We start from the raw sequence: 16,326 nt of genomic DNA, 5'->3' as shown, positions 1-16,326 counted from the left end.
TTCCCTAGGACCCAGATTTTCCATTTGAATCTTTGAATTAGTTGTAAGTCTTTAAACACTCAGCTTCAAATTAGTTAAATAAATCCATTAAATTTATGAATATGTATGCCCCCAAAGTGGATAATGACTCAACTGTTTCAAATAGTAGCATACAACTCACTTCAGGTTTTTTGCTAGTAATGCCCATTCTGGGGTCCAGAACCCATCTTCTGGACGTTTTCTCTCAACCAAATATGTCTAACTTAATTCTCAGTCTATTTACTACCTATTCCTGAGTGCTGTGGATCAGAAGACAAAAAAACCTAAGAAAGAACACAATTCTTATCTAACTCTTGTTGATCTCCAGTTGCTACAGAAAAAGAGCAGAAGAATGGATAGTCATATAATGATGTTTTGACAAATTTAACTTTTTATTTTATCATTATTGACAAATATTTAAAAAAAGATCTTTGCAAGATTCATTTGTGTTTGCTCAGCCTCTTATCTTATCTGTGTATTAATTTTGTTCAAATTCCAAAAATAGCAAGCATATATTATAAAATTGACTTCATCCTGAAATAAGACCATTTATCATTTTATTTCTATTGGAAAGATTTCCAGTCATTTATTTCTCCATGTCACTATTGTTGGGGCATCTGCCTTTTTCCAAAAACAAAATATAGAATACCAGTCCTCAAAGTTCTACAGTTTAGCTGCAGCATCAAAATGTGTTCAAAAGATTAGCATTAGTATAGACTGAATTTAAGTTGTAATATAGAACTAGGTACCTAGGTATTTAGCACACAGTTTTGAAAGTGTGCGTACAGTCCCTCAGGCCCAAATACTGGAGCTCAACTCCTAATTTTATGAAGAACTGTGTTTTTAGGCTATTTGCCCCTTTGGTTTTGGATTTCATATTAAAGCAGCTACAACAGATCTCACTAAACCAACATGTAGCAGCCACAGATCTGCTGTGTGGTGTTTTGTTTGCGTAAGTAAAAAAAACCTGAGCTGTTTCTAAGGCTATGGAGACCTCTAGTGGCTGATTACTTAATTGCTTGACTGATATTTTTTTCTCCTTTATGATGCAAAACGCTGTCAGTAATAAATTAGTGGCTGTGCAGATTTACTGAATAAATTATATTTTTCAGTTTCTACCTGTTCATGTTCCTACTGAGGAAGAGAAAAAGGATCCTTCTCTTTTTGCCAACAGAGTCCGTAATATCATGGCAACGTATGTATCCATATAAAAAAAAATTCTCACGCGCTTACCAAGAACTGTCCTTATATAGCCTGGGCACTGATTCAACTATATTTTGAACTGTTTTAGAGATCTGAAATATTTCAGGGAGTGGTTGACAAGCCATGATTCACCTGAGTCCTAGGTTTTGTATTTGGATCTCTAAATTAATTGTATAAGATGTAAAAGCCTCTGTAACTAGACAGTTCCGAATTGGCTAATTATTACTGACTAGTAATAAGTTTAATTGTTCTGTGCTCCACTATAATGCATTTAATTGGTGTAAAGCTGGGGTAATCATTTGCATGACAAGACATAAGGGCACAGATTCAGTCTTCTCTACTGTGATTAATGGGCCTAATTCTGCTCTGTTCCAACAGTGTAAATCTCAAACAATTGTCTTGACTCCAGTGTAATGATTGTGGATTTGCACTGGCGTAACTATGAACAGAATTTGACCCACTTAAGTGGTGCAAGGATAAATTCTCATCTTGTCTGTTTATGTATCACCTTTGAGACCAGCACCGAGGAAGGTTTTGCAGGGGGGGAAATTAAGATTCAAAAATCTCTTTCAGATGTTTGTCTTTTCTACTACATTTCAGGGCTTTGAATTTGCCAGTTACAGACCATACTTTTGAAGACTGCAGACTTATGATTTCAGCAGGACAGCTGACCTTGCCCATGGAAGCAGGCCTGGTGGAGTTTACCAAAATCAGCAAGAAACTGAAGTAAGAGTGGTTTTGCTATTCAGAGTTCTTTAATGACTTCAGAGCTGCACAAGACATTGTCGTGTTCTCCAGAAACAGTAATATTGGTCTGAAGTAAATAGGGTGAAATTCAATAAGGACAAATGCAAAGTACTCCACTTAGGAAGGAACAATCAGTTGCACACATACAAAGTGGGAAATGATTGCCTAGGAAGGAGTACTGCAGAAAGGGATCTGGCGGTTATAGTGGACCACAAGGTAAATATGAGTCAACAGTGTAACACTGTTGCCAAAAAAGAAAACATCATTCTGGGATGTATTAGCAGGAGTGTTGTAAGCAAGACACAAGAAGTAATTCTTCCTCTCTACTCCATGCTGATTAGGCCTCAACTGGAGTATTGTGTCCAGTTCTGGGTGCCACATTTCAGGAAAGATGTGGACAAATTGGAGAAAGTTCAGGGAAGAGCAACAAAAATGATTAAAGGTCTAGAAAACATGACCTATGAGGGAAGATTGAAAAAATTGGGTTAGTTTAGTCTGGAAAAGAGAAGACTGAAAGGGGACATATGTTTTCAAGTACATAAAAGGTTGTTACAAGGAGGAGGGAGAAGAATTGTTCTTCTTTAACCTCTGAGGATAGGACAAGAAGCAATGGGCTTAAATTGCAGCAAGGGCAGTTTAGGTTGGACATTAGGAAAAACTTCTTAACTGTCAGACTGGTTAAGCACTGGAATAAATTGTCTAGGGAGGTTGTGGAATCTCCATCACTGGAGATTTTTAAGAGCAGGTTAGACAAACACCTGTCAGGAATGGTCTAGATAATATTTAGTCCTGCCATGAGTGCAGAGAACCTTCGAGGTTCCTTCCAGTTCTATGATTCTATGAACAGAGGACAAATTGCCTGGTTGACTATTTGATCTTACGTAATGTATTTTAGGATTTGAAAAGTAATATAATCTCTATAGAAATTAGAGAAGGAAAAGGCCCTCTGGGGCTAAATTATGCCTTGGACTATGTGCCTGTGTGAGGAAGTAAGAATCTGCCTACTGTAGTTAAATAGCCCCCTGCTACAGTAGTATCTAAGCACCTCACAATCTTTAATGTACCTGTGAGGTAGGGAAGTACTATTATCCCCATTTCACAGGTGGGATGCTGAGGCACAGAGAGCCCAAGTGACTGCCCCAGAGTCACACAGGAAATTTGTAGCAGAGAAGGAAATTGAACCTGCATCTCCCAAGTGCTGCCTACCACCCAAATCATGGGACCACACTTCCTGTGTTGGGGATAGGGTGCTGTCACTTCTCCTGACTGAATGAGATGTGTTCTGGGGTGCACCAGATGTTACATCATTACTCAGCTAGCAGGTTAGTTGCAGCTAAAAGGTGCCCTCTCCCATTTGGGAGCTAATGCTGTGACATGAAACATTGACGGCTGGGTGGATTCAAATTTAAGGCCATGAAACGTTGTCTTTAGTTCTGTTGCCGGATGTTGCCTATGCTTCTGAAAACTCTCATCTTCTGTGCAGTGAGTGCTGAGATACCGAAGCACAGAATTAGCTTTAATAAAAAACAGTAGTTTTCAGGGGTTTTGTTAAACGCTGATTCAGTATGCAGTATCGCACATTGAAAGCACAACCTTTTCAGTGCACGACATACTCCGTGCTATCCAGTTTTCTGTTGTGGAAACTGCAGTCACTCTCTTGCTACTAAAACTCCGTCTCTCTTGAGCCCTGCTGCACAGAAGTTAATTATGTCTCCTTCTGATTCTTATAGTCTAAAATGGGATCCTATCCGAGATCAACTGGATACATTTGCTGCTATTGCAAACGCCTCCAAAGGGGGAAGAATTGGAATGGAGGAGTTTGCCGAGCATTTGAAGCTGCCTGTCTCAGATGCTCTCAAAGAGCTGTTCCTACTCTTCGATAGGGTAAGGATTTATGGCACTGACTGAAATAAGGTGTCTTAGTAACATTCTCTTAAGAATCATTTTCCCTAAAGATATTTGCAAGCGTAAGTCCAGCTCACTAAAGGAGTAAATTGCCAACCAAAATCCTATAGACTAGAGAAACCAGTGGCTGCCTTTCTACATTTTTTTAGCAATAAAAGTTTAGGTTAATCTGTTGCTTGTCAGATGCCATCCCTGCAACATGAAGTCCTCTGGTTAGTCCCTAGAACAGGTACAGCACAACATGCAAATGGTGTCACAGGGCCCAAAACCTGGCCTGGAGGGGACAAGACAACATCTGTGGAAAAAGGACTAGCTCAGTTCTCATGCTCATTCTACACCTGACCTTCCTGCTCAGCAAAGGTGCTAGATGTGATGAGTATTTGAATGTATCAACTGGACTCCGTCCTTTCACATAGGCCACTGAGCATCCATCAGATGGCAATAACTTGGAGTTTGTCAGACATTGATTAATTGATTCACTTTGCCTACCTCAGTGGGTCAAATTCTGTGCTCCATTACAGCCAGGCAATGCCATTATAAATTGACAGGATTGTAAGGCTGCAGGTAACTGGGCGAGCCCAGTACGTGTAATAGAAGTGCACGTCCGTGCTCGTGAAAACATGCTGTAATTTGAAAGGTTGCCATTATGCACTGTGCGCTATGTACAGTCAGCATGGTATGCTGCAAGCACTCCAGGATCTGTTGTTCACGTTTTATTTTGGGAGTTTCGCAAACTCTGCATGTTTTTCCTGGTCCTGCTTTTAGTAAACTTCCCTATCAAGGAATTGTGCCATATAGCACTGACAAGACTTGTTTTGAGATTCTCCAGGTCTGAATGAATTCATCAGCAGAAAATGAAGGGTCCAATTTCTTCTTCTTTTTAAAACGCTGTATTGAAAGTGCCTGACCTACAGGCGTATGTGAATATTTCATCGCCATGGACCCTATTTAATCCCAGCTGTTCAGTAATGACCATAGGGTGTCTGTCTCTCTCTCTCTCTCTCTCTCTCTCTCTCTCTCTCTCCGAAACTATTGGCTAAGGCCCTTCTTTTCCCCAAGCTGGGACTTTCCCGTATGCTGAGTAAGCTGTAGTCATTTGAGGCTCACTCTCCATGCTTACAGTGTGGCGCTGATTACCAGATTAATGTACGGCTTCATGAAGCAGGGTCCTAGAGCAGTAGAGTAGTTTTTTTTTTTTTTATTCTTACTGAAAACTCTATCCACTTGCCCCAAATGAAATCGGCTATGCTTAAAATCCCAGCTCTTTGACTTAGGATAGCAAGCTTAATGCTGATGCTCATGTAAGTCTGGCTCGAGCATCTCATCAACACCCTGTTCTTCCTGCCTGCCTTTTTTTTTTTTTATTTCAAAATACTCAACTTGCATGCAAGAACACAGCTGTCTGGGGAAAGAAGGGAAATGGGTTTTGAGAACTCTCAGCTCCAGGTCACTGACTTGAGCCTCACCCAAATTTGTAGCCACCAAAAGGCCATCAAAATCTCAAATAGTAAAATGAGTAGACAGGGGCCTGTGATACAGAAACCCCCATCAAACCTGACTCTTGTTCAGTCTAAGCAGAGAGGCTAAAGACAAAAAGTGAGACTAAACTATCCTGACCGTTAGCTTGTGGCCATCACAGTAAGTGGGAGGTTGAGACCCATTGGCATGGCTGGCTGGGCAATCTTGTATTGCTTCTAGCCATGCTGCACCTATTTGGACAAACAAGTTACTTTAATTTCTAGGATTGTCAGTGCAGCACCGAACTCCAACAAAAGTCGAGACATTGGAGAGGAGAATGCAGGGGTGGATACAACCGTGGTAGACTGAGCGGATCTCCTTGGGAAGTTAAGCTAGTTGTCTAACCTTGGCTGTGGTCCTTTCTAAAGTTGCATTGCTCAAAGTACCACCAAGGACATTTTGAAAATTTTGCTGTATGGTTTTCAGCGCCTCAGTTTTACCCTAAAGTGGTTTCACATCAGATAAAACGAATCTGATCTGTAAAATAAAAAACAAGCGTTCGGAGAGAGAAATACTTGTCAAAAGCAGAGGGTGGCTGCAGGGAGTTCAGGCAACCAAAGGCTGCATCAGACATGCCTGGGCATGGTGAATACTAATACTTCAGACAGATAATCTGTATTTTGCTCACACCCAGCTCAGACTCCATGAAAGCTCTGAGGCTGCAGGATTTTCAGCTCTCATCTGGTTAATTCTCTGTAACACATTCACCATGTTCCTCGCTCAAGCCTTGCTTGGTGGAGGGAGCAGTGGTGGAGGGGGCCTTGCGAGAGGCCTTGGGGGTCTTTTAGCAGGAGGTGGACAAGGAGGAGGAAATCTTGGAGGACTCGTTGGAGGACTCGTCAACATTATCAGTGAGGTAGCAGCTCAGTACACCCCAGAGCCACCCCCACCTCCTCGCAGCCACTTCATGAATGTGGAAGCCGGCGAGAGCGAGGAGATGCGTCAGTTCCGCCGACTCTTTGTCCAGCTGGCTGGAGATGACATGGAAGTGTGCGCCACCGAGTTGATGGACATTCTGAACAAGGTGGTGGCCAGACATAAAAACCTGAAAACAGAGGGCTTCAGCCTGGACACGTGCCGGAGCATGGTGTCGGTCATGGACAGCGACACAACCGGTAAGCTGGGCTTTGAGGAGTTTAAGTACCTGTGGAACAACATCAAGAAGTGGCAGTGCGTGTACAAAGAATACTACTCTGACCAGTCGGGAACTCTTGGGAGTGCTCAGCTGCCAGGTGCCTTCAAGGCTGCAGGGTTCCAGCTGAATGACCAGCTCTACCAGATGATCATTCGCAGATACTCTGATGAAAATGGGAGCATGGATTTCAATAACTTCATCAGCTGCTTGGTGCGACTGGATGGCATGTTCCGTGCCTTCAAATCGCTGGACCAAGATGGAGACGGCCTGGTGAACATGAACATTGAAGAATGGCTGCAGCTAACCATGTACTCCTAAGAGAGCACATTGGAATGAAATACACTCCAACTGCGTGCTCTTGTTAATGCCTGTGTTACTAATGGGAGCCTTTCTCCTTGTTGCTCAAGAGCCACTGTTTGTAAAGTCATTACAAATTGTGCTGCTATGAAAGAGCACGCAATACTTTAATGCTTAAAAACCCCTTAGTTTATTGTGAAATGTTTGTTTTTTCTACTGTGTACGTTTTACGGTTGTTTGGATTGCTGAGGGGCTCGAAAATGGAGCATTTCTTGAGCTGTGCAAGATTCTGTGTGTGTGTGTGTGTGTGTGCGCACGCGCGCATGCATATGGGTACCTATAATAGAAAACTAGATTTGGGTTCAAAAAGGAGAGAATGTTGATGGGTCAGAGTAGTTGTTGCTAAGGCTTTCTTCTCATGTAGCTTGTTGGTGGCTGGTGGACGTATACACATAATAGAGAATACATTTCTGATTTTTTTTCTCAAGATTGGGGTTGTTCTTGATGACTATTTTGATTTTTATGTATTATCTATCAGAGCTTATTTTACTGGAGACAGAAGCGGTGCTTGCCTGCAGGGAAATTGCTAGTAAATAGAGGTGTACTGATTTCTAATTTGTAAGGAATTATTTGTAATGGGGAAAATAAATTGGAGTTGTAATTATTATAATAATCAGTGGATTTTGAGAGACAAATTAAAATCTCTCCTCTTTCCTACTTTTGCTGTCTCATTGTTTTCGGCTGAAATGTTTCCTGGAGACCTGGTGCTTGGCATATACTCTTTTTTTATTCCTGCAGCCTTCTAATAAATATTTGTATTGTAAAGTGCAATAATCTGAGTAGTGTTAAAATACAGAATTGCCTGTTGAGAGGGCTGTTGAACTGTTGCGGTCACCTGTTAGACAGACAGATGGACAAATTCAGCCTTGGCTTATCTCCATTGAAGTGGAGTTTCCTCAGGGATGAATTTGACCCACAATCTCCGACTACAGTAATTCCATTCATGTCAGGGCAGAGATGCTTGCAGTGGCGTTAAAAGGCAAGAAGCAGCAGGAACTGTATGTGTGTGTGCCTGCGGTTCAGAGTGTCCTTGGCTGCTTTAAAGCAAAATTTATTTTACATGGGCCTAGTTGATATTAACGTGTGTGAGAGAGAGAGGGAGAGAGCTGAATGGAATGAGTCAAGCAGCCATCTCTAGTTACAAATATCCAGAGGCCTATGCCCCTCCTACACTACCTTTGTAAGAAAGTGTCAGCAGCAGCTAACTAAACAACAGAGGGATTGCATTTGATTATTAACAGGTTGATGTATTTTGAAATCATTACAGCTTCCATTTCTACGTTTCTGGAAAATACCGTTCACTGAGTCTGTGTACAAATTGTCATTGAAATCTGATCACCTGTTCGCGATGTATGAACCATCGTTTAAATCGCTTACGGTGCATGATACCAGACTGAATGACAGGAACTTAGTAAAAATAAAATAGTCAAATTGTGACAAAATAGGCTAACTCTTGAACCACAACCACCACTCATTCACAAATTAATCTATCAAAGAAGCATACTTTTATCTACATAAGCATTAAGACTAGGTGGGTAATAATCCCAGTGAAAGAGAGAGAATGACACCTTTTGTGAATGTTGCTATATTAATGTTTGCTCTAGAATCTGTGTCTTTCAGGCTAGTGAGATCTCACCTGTGGGTACAGGTAATTGTTGGGCAGGGAAGGATTAAAATAACAACCTCCTGCAAGATGTTCCCTATTATGAAAATGAGACCTGTAAAAGCATGTCCCTACTGCTGTGTCCAGTAGAAATTCCTCTCTCTCTGTTGCAGACCTATAAGCGATTGTGATGATTTTCTTTGACATGCATGAACAGTTCTCCTAGGAAATATGGTTTCCGAATCGAACTAGAAACGATGGTAAAAGTCAACATGAAAACTATCCCTGTTATGACGCCTTTTATAGGCACAGTGCAGGCTGGGCCCCTTGGGCAGTGGCACCTTAGGCTTTTTCCATATCACTTTTGCATCCACCTGGCCTTGGAAGGGGTTTTGCTAGTTGGGAAAAAAGGGTAATTCACGGTCCGTGCCCTATCTTTCTCCCTATGGGGCTCTAAAGAGACTGTTTTTTATGGGGCAGGGAGGAGGGGTTTTTTTTCTGCAATATGCAAGCTTTACTGCTCCTGAGACCACCATAAATGTACTTAACTGAGCACATGTTTCTGACTCAAAAACGGAAAATACTTCTTAAATATATAGTACCCCATAGTGTAAATGGCAATGCAATGCTGAAGTCTGGTTTAAACTCAGAACACATAGTAAAATTAAGTTATATTTAACTTTTTACTTTTTTTAGCAACATACAGATATTTAAATGATCTACATGTATTTGCTATGCCAAATACCCAATTAATAATAATAATAATAATTATAGCTGGGGAGCGGCATTCAGCACACTGCAGGATCCCCAAAGTCACACTACCCAGCTGCTGCTTCGTTCATGCTTTCCAGACCCGTACACCCCATGCTCTGTCATAGCCACCCTGAACTCTGCTGGGTATATCGCAGGTAGCTAGCCCATGGAAGCCTGTTAAATGCCGCTATTATCGTAGTGTATGACTTGGGCTATATAATAACCAGAGGCAGTGGCTTCTGCATCACCACATGGTATATGCAGGTGGTGAGAGAATTGCAGGGGGACATTTCACCATACCATTGCAATGAGTTAATGTGACAGAAAGACCTGAAATGAAAACCAAATTTTAAATTGAAAAGGCAGCTGTGCATGGAATGCTCCACCCCTTACCTTTGCTATTTGGGGAATTGACGTTTTGGTTCACAAGTCACCTCTCAGAATAGCTTTGGCTGCAGAGTTTAAATTTTGCATATCGTGCTGCAAAGCACAATCTCCTGTGAAAGCAGAGAAGCTGCTAGGCCAAACTTATCTGCAGTGACATTGCTTGTTACTGTTTAGTGTTTCTCTAGATGCATTTTTAATTCAGTGCCCATCCTTTTCCCTCCTATCCTTTCTCATGCCAGGAGCCATGTAAACATCTCCGTTTCTGCTCCTGCCCCTCTCACCTCTCCTTTCATCGAGTGTCAAACCATCTGGCAAGGAGTCAGCATCCTAGGAGTTTGTATGATTAAGTCACAATATGACCTTGAAGTGCAGTTTTCACACCCAGATATCCAAAATGCTGGAATGAAGTACTTCTAATTGCACTGTGGTTAATTCTTGGTTTTGATACCTAGATGGAAATAATTTGACCATACTAACTTTGTCATGCTCCATTTATTAATAACGAAAGCATTAGACCCCATTATGAACCAACTGGATTTCCAAATTCTGTGTGTTTTTGTTTTAAACCAAGGCCATATTCACTTAACGTAGCTACCTCCCCCCACCTCTCACTCTTGCATTCATATTTTTATGCACCACTGGGACAATCTTAAACCATTTTTTTTAAAAAAAAAATATTAAGTCCTACCCAAGCTAAAACCTGTACTTCATGCCATGCCACATGTATGAGGGAATTGTAAATTCCTGAAAACAGTTCTAGTGAAATCAGCAAAAAACCTTCATATAATACAAGCATTTCCTGGACCTTTGATGAGAAATTAACAATCCAGGTATTCAGATTGTAAAACTACACAATAAAAAGCAACGATACATTGTATATCTGCATTTTGGATGTTACGAGATCCACAGTGTTAAAATGTCTGGTGTCAGAAACCACTGAACGAAAATAAAAAGAATTGTACTGGGGTACCAGCTGACTATTAATCGCAGAGGTTAAAGTGCAGAGGTTGAGTAGAAAATTGCCAACAAACATCGAATATACCATGCTACCTGTCTAACAGGAGGCTGGTAATTTTATTAGCAGTGAAGAATTGTATAAAGAAACTTGTTGGCAAACCCGCAAGTCTCTAAACAGTCGGTGATATTCAACATTCTAAATGCTTCCACAAAGATTCTTTACCCTGTCAATAGAAAACAAAACATGGGTGTCTGTAAACTGGAAGTGTATTGGCTTTAGAGACTGAGTAAACTTGGATCTAGGTAGCGATTGTTTTAAACCTTGCAAAGTGTATTGGTTATTTTTAATTGTTTAAGAGTAAAAATACTTTCTCACCCACCTATCTGAATCCAGGACCATCCAAAGTACAGAAGTATTCATTCAATAAAGGAAATCCACAGTATGCAGATCACAAGGATCTCAAGGCACTCTACAATTTAGTCTTGGCACTGTTCCATTAGGTAGCTTATTAGTCTATTATACAAATGGGGGATCTGAGGAACAGAGACGCTAAATGTGTTGTGTTGAGCTTGTGCTGTCCTCTTGGTAGCAGAGCCAGGAAGTTATGCAGATCTCCCTTCTGCTCAGTGTGTTTACGTACAAGACCATTGTTCCTTCATTTGTCTGTAAAACGTTTCATATTGATCAGCTTCGGAGGATCTTGACACTACTATTTTGCCTCCTGGAAGAATATTTTAATTCAGAAATGTACCCTCCCCCCCCCATGAATTCTGCACCACCAACGTTCAGTTTTTACAAATTTGTTTGCTGTTTAAAAAATTTTCATGACTGTCTCATGGGAACATTTCAGCCCAGGGATCGCCTGTCACCTTAACCTCAAGGTAGTTGCTCTGTGTATGGTCACCTAACTTTCAAATGTTACTGTTTCTTACCCATAACAGAATATCTCCCAAGTCCACAAAGAACTTTTAAGATGGTCACATAAATACAATCAACTCAAATACGCATGTGTTTTTCAGCAGGTATTTGCCACTTCCCCTCACTGCAAATAGACTCGCCAATAATTTCACCTCACCTGGAACTGATAGCCCGTCCCATCAAAGGAACTGCAGTTTAGGTCTGAATGAATTATTGTAGTATCTTCCTACTGAAAAAAATCTGGTTTTCCTACTTCCAATACAGGCCATTAGGAGTAAAGCACAATATCTTGTTGTTCGACTCACGAAGTGTCTCAGGTATTTTTACAGCCTTCTGAACGTACACAGAAAGCGCCTGGTAACTTCTTGACGATGCGCATGCTATATCCTATCTTGGTGTTCTGTTTCTTATAGCCGAAAGTACTTTTTGAGGTGAGCAAACGCTAATAACCAAAACTCTCTTCTTACGCAGGTAAAGACTTTAATCCTTTTGTGAACTGGTGCTTACAAAACAGCAACCAGAAGTCAATTGTTCATCTATAGAAATGGTTTCTCTGGTCACTTTTAAATGGTATAAATGTACTGATTTTTTTTTCCAGATTTTTTTTTAAAATAGTAAATTAAGCATTAGTACAGATTGCATAGCTTGATTCTATTTCTCATATGATGAACCTTTTAAGTGATCCAAGCTATTAACTCTTAACTTTTGCCATCTGTCTTTGTGGTTACAGAATGGAGATGGTACCATAGACTTCCGAGAATACGTGATTGGTTTGTCTGTTCTTTGTAACCCTGCCAACACAGAAGAGACTATTCAGATGGCATTTAAGGTAAGTTCAGTTTAGCACAGCTCTGTAAACCTGACAAACCTGGGCTGACTGTAATTCTGTTCTCTTTCAAATCATAATATAAATGTATAGATTCAGTCTGTCATGTGAATGTAAGTAATGCTCTTAAACCAATTGACATTTGTAGTGAAGAAAATGCAGATGTCAGCTTCATAGATAAGTTCTTCAAAAGCCATGTGAAGGTACTAAGGAATATGTAACTTGGCAAGATAAGTCCAAAAATGATTCAGCAGCAGTTACACACTTCTGTGAGGGCGTGTTGTGAGTGATATGTAGATCAGAATAGTCTGGTGGGGCTCAAGTGTTCAGTTATTCTTTAAAAAAAAAAAAAAAAATCATCAATGGACATGGTCAAGGCTCATAAAATCAAAAATGAGTTACCAGCTTGTTTTGGATCATGGACACTTAGACTTTGAGATCCCTCCATTCTCTCCACTGCTCTGCTTTTGTGTATTCCTCATGCAGTGTCTTGAGATCTGAGGGACAGTTACTCTGAATAGGACTCTCATAAGAGAGAGCAGTGCTTACTCAAGAAGTTGCCTATATTTTTATGTGAAATTATTGTGTCCTATTGCTGCTATATATAGCTAAGTGTTCCGGCAATCCAGCCTGTTCAACCACTGCTCCAAAAGTTGTGCTTTCTCAGAGATGTTTTGTGTCTGAAGATCCTCAGAAAGACTGGCCTCCAAACCATAGCAACCACCAATGGTATATTAACTGTTGCATTTACTTTGAAGCAGATAATTTAGACATCATTACTCTCCTCAGTGGGAAGCGTTCTACTCTGAAATGGAGCTATGACTTTTCTTCCATTATCTGCTATCAAACAAGGTTGCATTTGCAATGGGTTCTGCTTGGTTGCAGGGGTTCACCCCGGGGAGCTCTTTGCAGAATTGGAGCCATCATCATAGGCGCCAACTCTGTGGGTGCTCCGCGGCTGGAGCACCCATGGGGAAAAATCAGTGGGTGCTCTGCACCCACCGGCAGCCACGCTCCCCTCCCCCCACCACCCCACCTCCTCTGACTCCTCCCCTCAGCGCACCACATTCCCGCTCCTCCGCCTACCTCCCAGTGCTTCCCACTCGGCTGCCACCAAACAGCTGTTTGGCCGCTCCGGGAAGGAGGGGGAGGAGCAGGAATGTGGTGCGCTCAGGGGAGGAGGCGGGGAAGAGTCGGGGCCGGGGCGGGGATTTGGGGAAGGAGTCGGAATAGGGGCAGGGAGGGGGTGGAGTTGGGGCAGGGACTTTGGGGGAAGGGGTGGGGGTGGGGCTAGGGGCAACAGGGGGTCGAGCACCCACTGGCGGGAGCAGAAGTCGGCACCTATGGCCATTGTTCCCCTTATTTCTGACACTAGTGAGCGGTTAGTGCAGCTGCTCACTGCCACTGTCATGCTAGAAAGGATGGGATGAGCTATGTAGTGGGCGACAAATCATGCATGTTATTACAATATGGATTTTCATCCTAGCCGAAATAGTAGCAAGTTCAGTCAGTGTCATAAAAGTTTAATTTGCAGAAAAAGAAGACAAAAGCCTGATGGTATTATTTTTAGTACTTGTACATGGGACACTTTTTGTAAGTTATCACATCCCTTTTAAATATAACGGTTTATAACAAACTATGGGCCGTGTTTTTTGAAAAAGCTAATTTAGTGGTATTTTTCATTACTAGTTTCTGAGCATATTCTCCAGTACAGCTTATTTACAGCATATCATGGAGCCTTTGATCTCAATGTTGTCTTTCTTTTGAAAAGTTCCTTGAAAAATGTCCCATCTCATTCTCTGGGGAAAAAGTTTTTTTTTTTTTTAAATTAAATACAAATTAGCTGTTGGGACTCGAGTTTTCAAATCACAGTGACAACAACTGCTGAGACATCTTGAATGGCAGAGACCATTACTGGGTGCTTTCAAAGGTTAATTTGAATTGAAATTGCTGGTCTACCACGTAGGCAGACTCATACTATGGGTGTTCGCATTACATTTTTGTAATCTTTCTACTTCAGCTCTTTGACATTGATGATGACGGCAGCATAACAGAAGAAGAGTTTGCTTGTATTCTCCGGTCATCTCTTGGAGTGCCTGACCTTGATGTTTCTCAACTCTTTAAGGAAATAGACACAAATAATTCTGGGAGGGTCACCTATAGTAAGTATATTCCATAGAACTAATATGCTTATACTAAGAAAGAGCTTTGATATTACTACTCTAAGATCTCAGTCTCCGATTATTACAGATTCAGAACTCCTTTTCCCCACAAAAGAAGTCTAACAGGTGCCTAGACCACTCATATATTGCTACTGTTGAGAAAAAATGTGTGGTCGGGGAACATGAGCAAAGATGATGTATTCATTTCTCCTTAATTATGTCTACTCTTGGAGCTGGGGATATCATTCCCATTCGAGGAGACATACTTGCCACTACCGTGCCAGAGACCCTAGGCACATAATCAGGGCTGCTAGCCAGTGCCGCCACTCTCGCTGCCATGGCTACATTCTATTTTTAGCACATGAGCTCAATGGGAACAAGTGCAAGTATTTCTCCTCATGCTGGGAATCGCTCCCCCAGCTCTCAGTGCACATGTAACATAAGAGATCTTACAACATCATTTCTTCTGGTTTTTATATGCCATCTCCATCACCATGAGTGCCTTACAAGAGATTCCCACAAGCAGCCAATGGATTAACTTCTTCCATACTTCTGCTGACACAATCGCAACAATTGGTTAGATTTTCTGCCTTCCCATCTGCCCCCCCCCCCTTCTTCCTTCATTGCGGGTTTTATTATGGCTGAGAGAAAGCTATGCTGAAGCCGTGAGCTTTGCACATCCCTTTTAAGGCAATGAGACTTGTGGTCGTTCTAAGCCCCTGTATTAGACAATTCCAAAGTCTGGGATTTATGCTGTGAAATCTGTGTCTCCCACACTAGTGAATTCCACCATTGAGACCGATAGTTACCTCTTATGCTTCATAGCTGCTATGAACCATTATTTATAATGAAATAGTCCACAATATCCTCACTTGTTGCAAGAGTTTTGACAGGTGTAAAATTAACTTTTTTCAGGTCACCATTCAGTTGGCATTTCAGTTTCTGGACGTTTTAATAAGACTAAATATAAAACCGCTACAATATAAATAGTAATTCCAAAACTTCCCACCCTGGAATCTGTTGCCCCTTCCTCTGAAGCATCTTGTCCTGGTCACTGTCAGTGAAGGGATACTGGTCTCAGTGTGGCAGTCACTATAATTTTCTTTTCTGTCATGCTGTTATTGTGCGGTAGAATATTTTGCATCGTTGCTGCTCAACACGGTAAAAAAAACCTGTCTTTAATTTCAGATGAGTTTAAGCACTTTGCATTCAAGCATCCAGAATATGCCAAGTTATTTACTACATACCTGGATCTACAGAGGTGCCAGCTACAGACATCAGACGAAGAAGACGATTATCAGACACCAGGAGACACATTCTCACAGAGTAAGACATCAGTCTCGGAAAAGACCCCAATCGCAAGAAATAAAGTTTGTCCTGACGGCAATGAAGAAGACCTCTCAAGTACTTCAGACAAAAAGGATGACTAAGTATAAACAGCCTGATGATTTTGCATTTACACTGTGCAGATTTCACTGTTTTATATCAAATGTGCTTGTTGAATATTGATAAAAGTTAAGATTAAGAATTTTTTTTTACTTTTTTTGTATTTCTCTGTGCGTCAAAATGTGGGGGGAGGGGAGATAAATAATTTATTGTGTTCTGTTAATGTATTCCATTCGGTGTTGAAAGTAAAAATGCCCCCTCTCAGGTAGATTGCACAATACATTCTGAATCTAAGTTAAATGAATACCATAGCCTCTCTTGGTGTCGGTCTCACAGGACTGTGAATATTGATTACTCTCTTCCAAGCAAGGTGTTTACAAGGTAGCAGACATTGTTAGGGTAGCCACTGAGGAAAAGTAATCTCCCGATAGGGGCTGAGGAGAAGATTTG

At 41.3% G+C, this 16,326-nt stretch overlaps 2 protein-coding genes across 2 annotated transcripts in view; both read left to right on the top strand.

Annotated features, from left to right (window-relative positions):
- The window catches only part of LPCAT2 (lysophosphatidylcholine acyltransferase 2), a 47,469-nt gene extending 31,451 nt beyond the window's left edge, over positions 1-16,018 (top strand). The window contains exons 9-14 of the mRNA XM_074968595.1: positions 1,131-1,213; positions 1,822-1,947; positions 3,699-3,852; positions 12,233-12,331; positions 14,349-14,490; positions 15,679-16,018. Coding sequence (XP_074824696.1) covers positions 1,131-1,213; positions 1,822-1,947; positions 3,699-3,852; positions 12,233-12,331; positions 14,349-14,490; positions 15,679-15,920 — 846 coding nt within the window. The 3' untranslated portion in view covers positions 15,921-16,018. The remainder of the gene's footprint in view (positions 1-1,130; positions 1,214-1,821; positions 1,948-3,698; positions 3,853-12,232; positions 12,332-14,348; positions 14,491-15,678) is intronic.
- On the top strand, positions 5,636-7,380 carry CAPNS2 (calpain small subunit 2). Its single transcript, XM_074968596.1, has one exon. It carries the CDS (start codon positions 6,101-6,103, stop codon positions 6,842-6,844), a length of 744 nt encoding a protein of 247 aa, XP_074824697.1. The 5' UTR covers positions 5,636-6,100; the 3' UTR covers positions 6,845-7,380.
- Positions 16,019-16,326: the final 308 nt, after the last annotated feature.

Source organism: Natator depressus, chromosome 12 (genome assembly GCF_965152275.1).
Source record: "Natator depressus isolate rNatDep1 chromosome 12, rNatDep2.hap1, whole genome shotgun sequence".
Classification (NCBI taxonomy): Eukaryota; Metazoa; Chordata; order Testudines; family Cheloniidae; genus Natator; species Natator depressus.
Note: the sequence above shows the minus strand (reverse complement) of the source record. Positions and strands in the feature narration are given on the sequence as shown.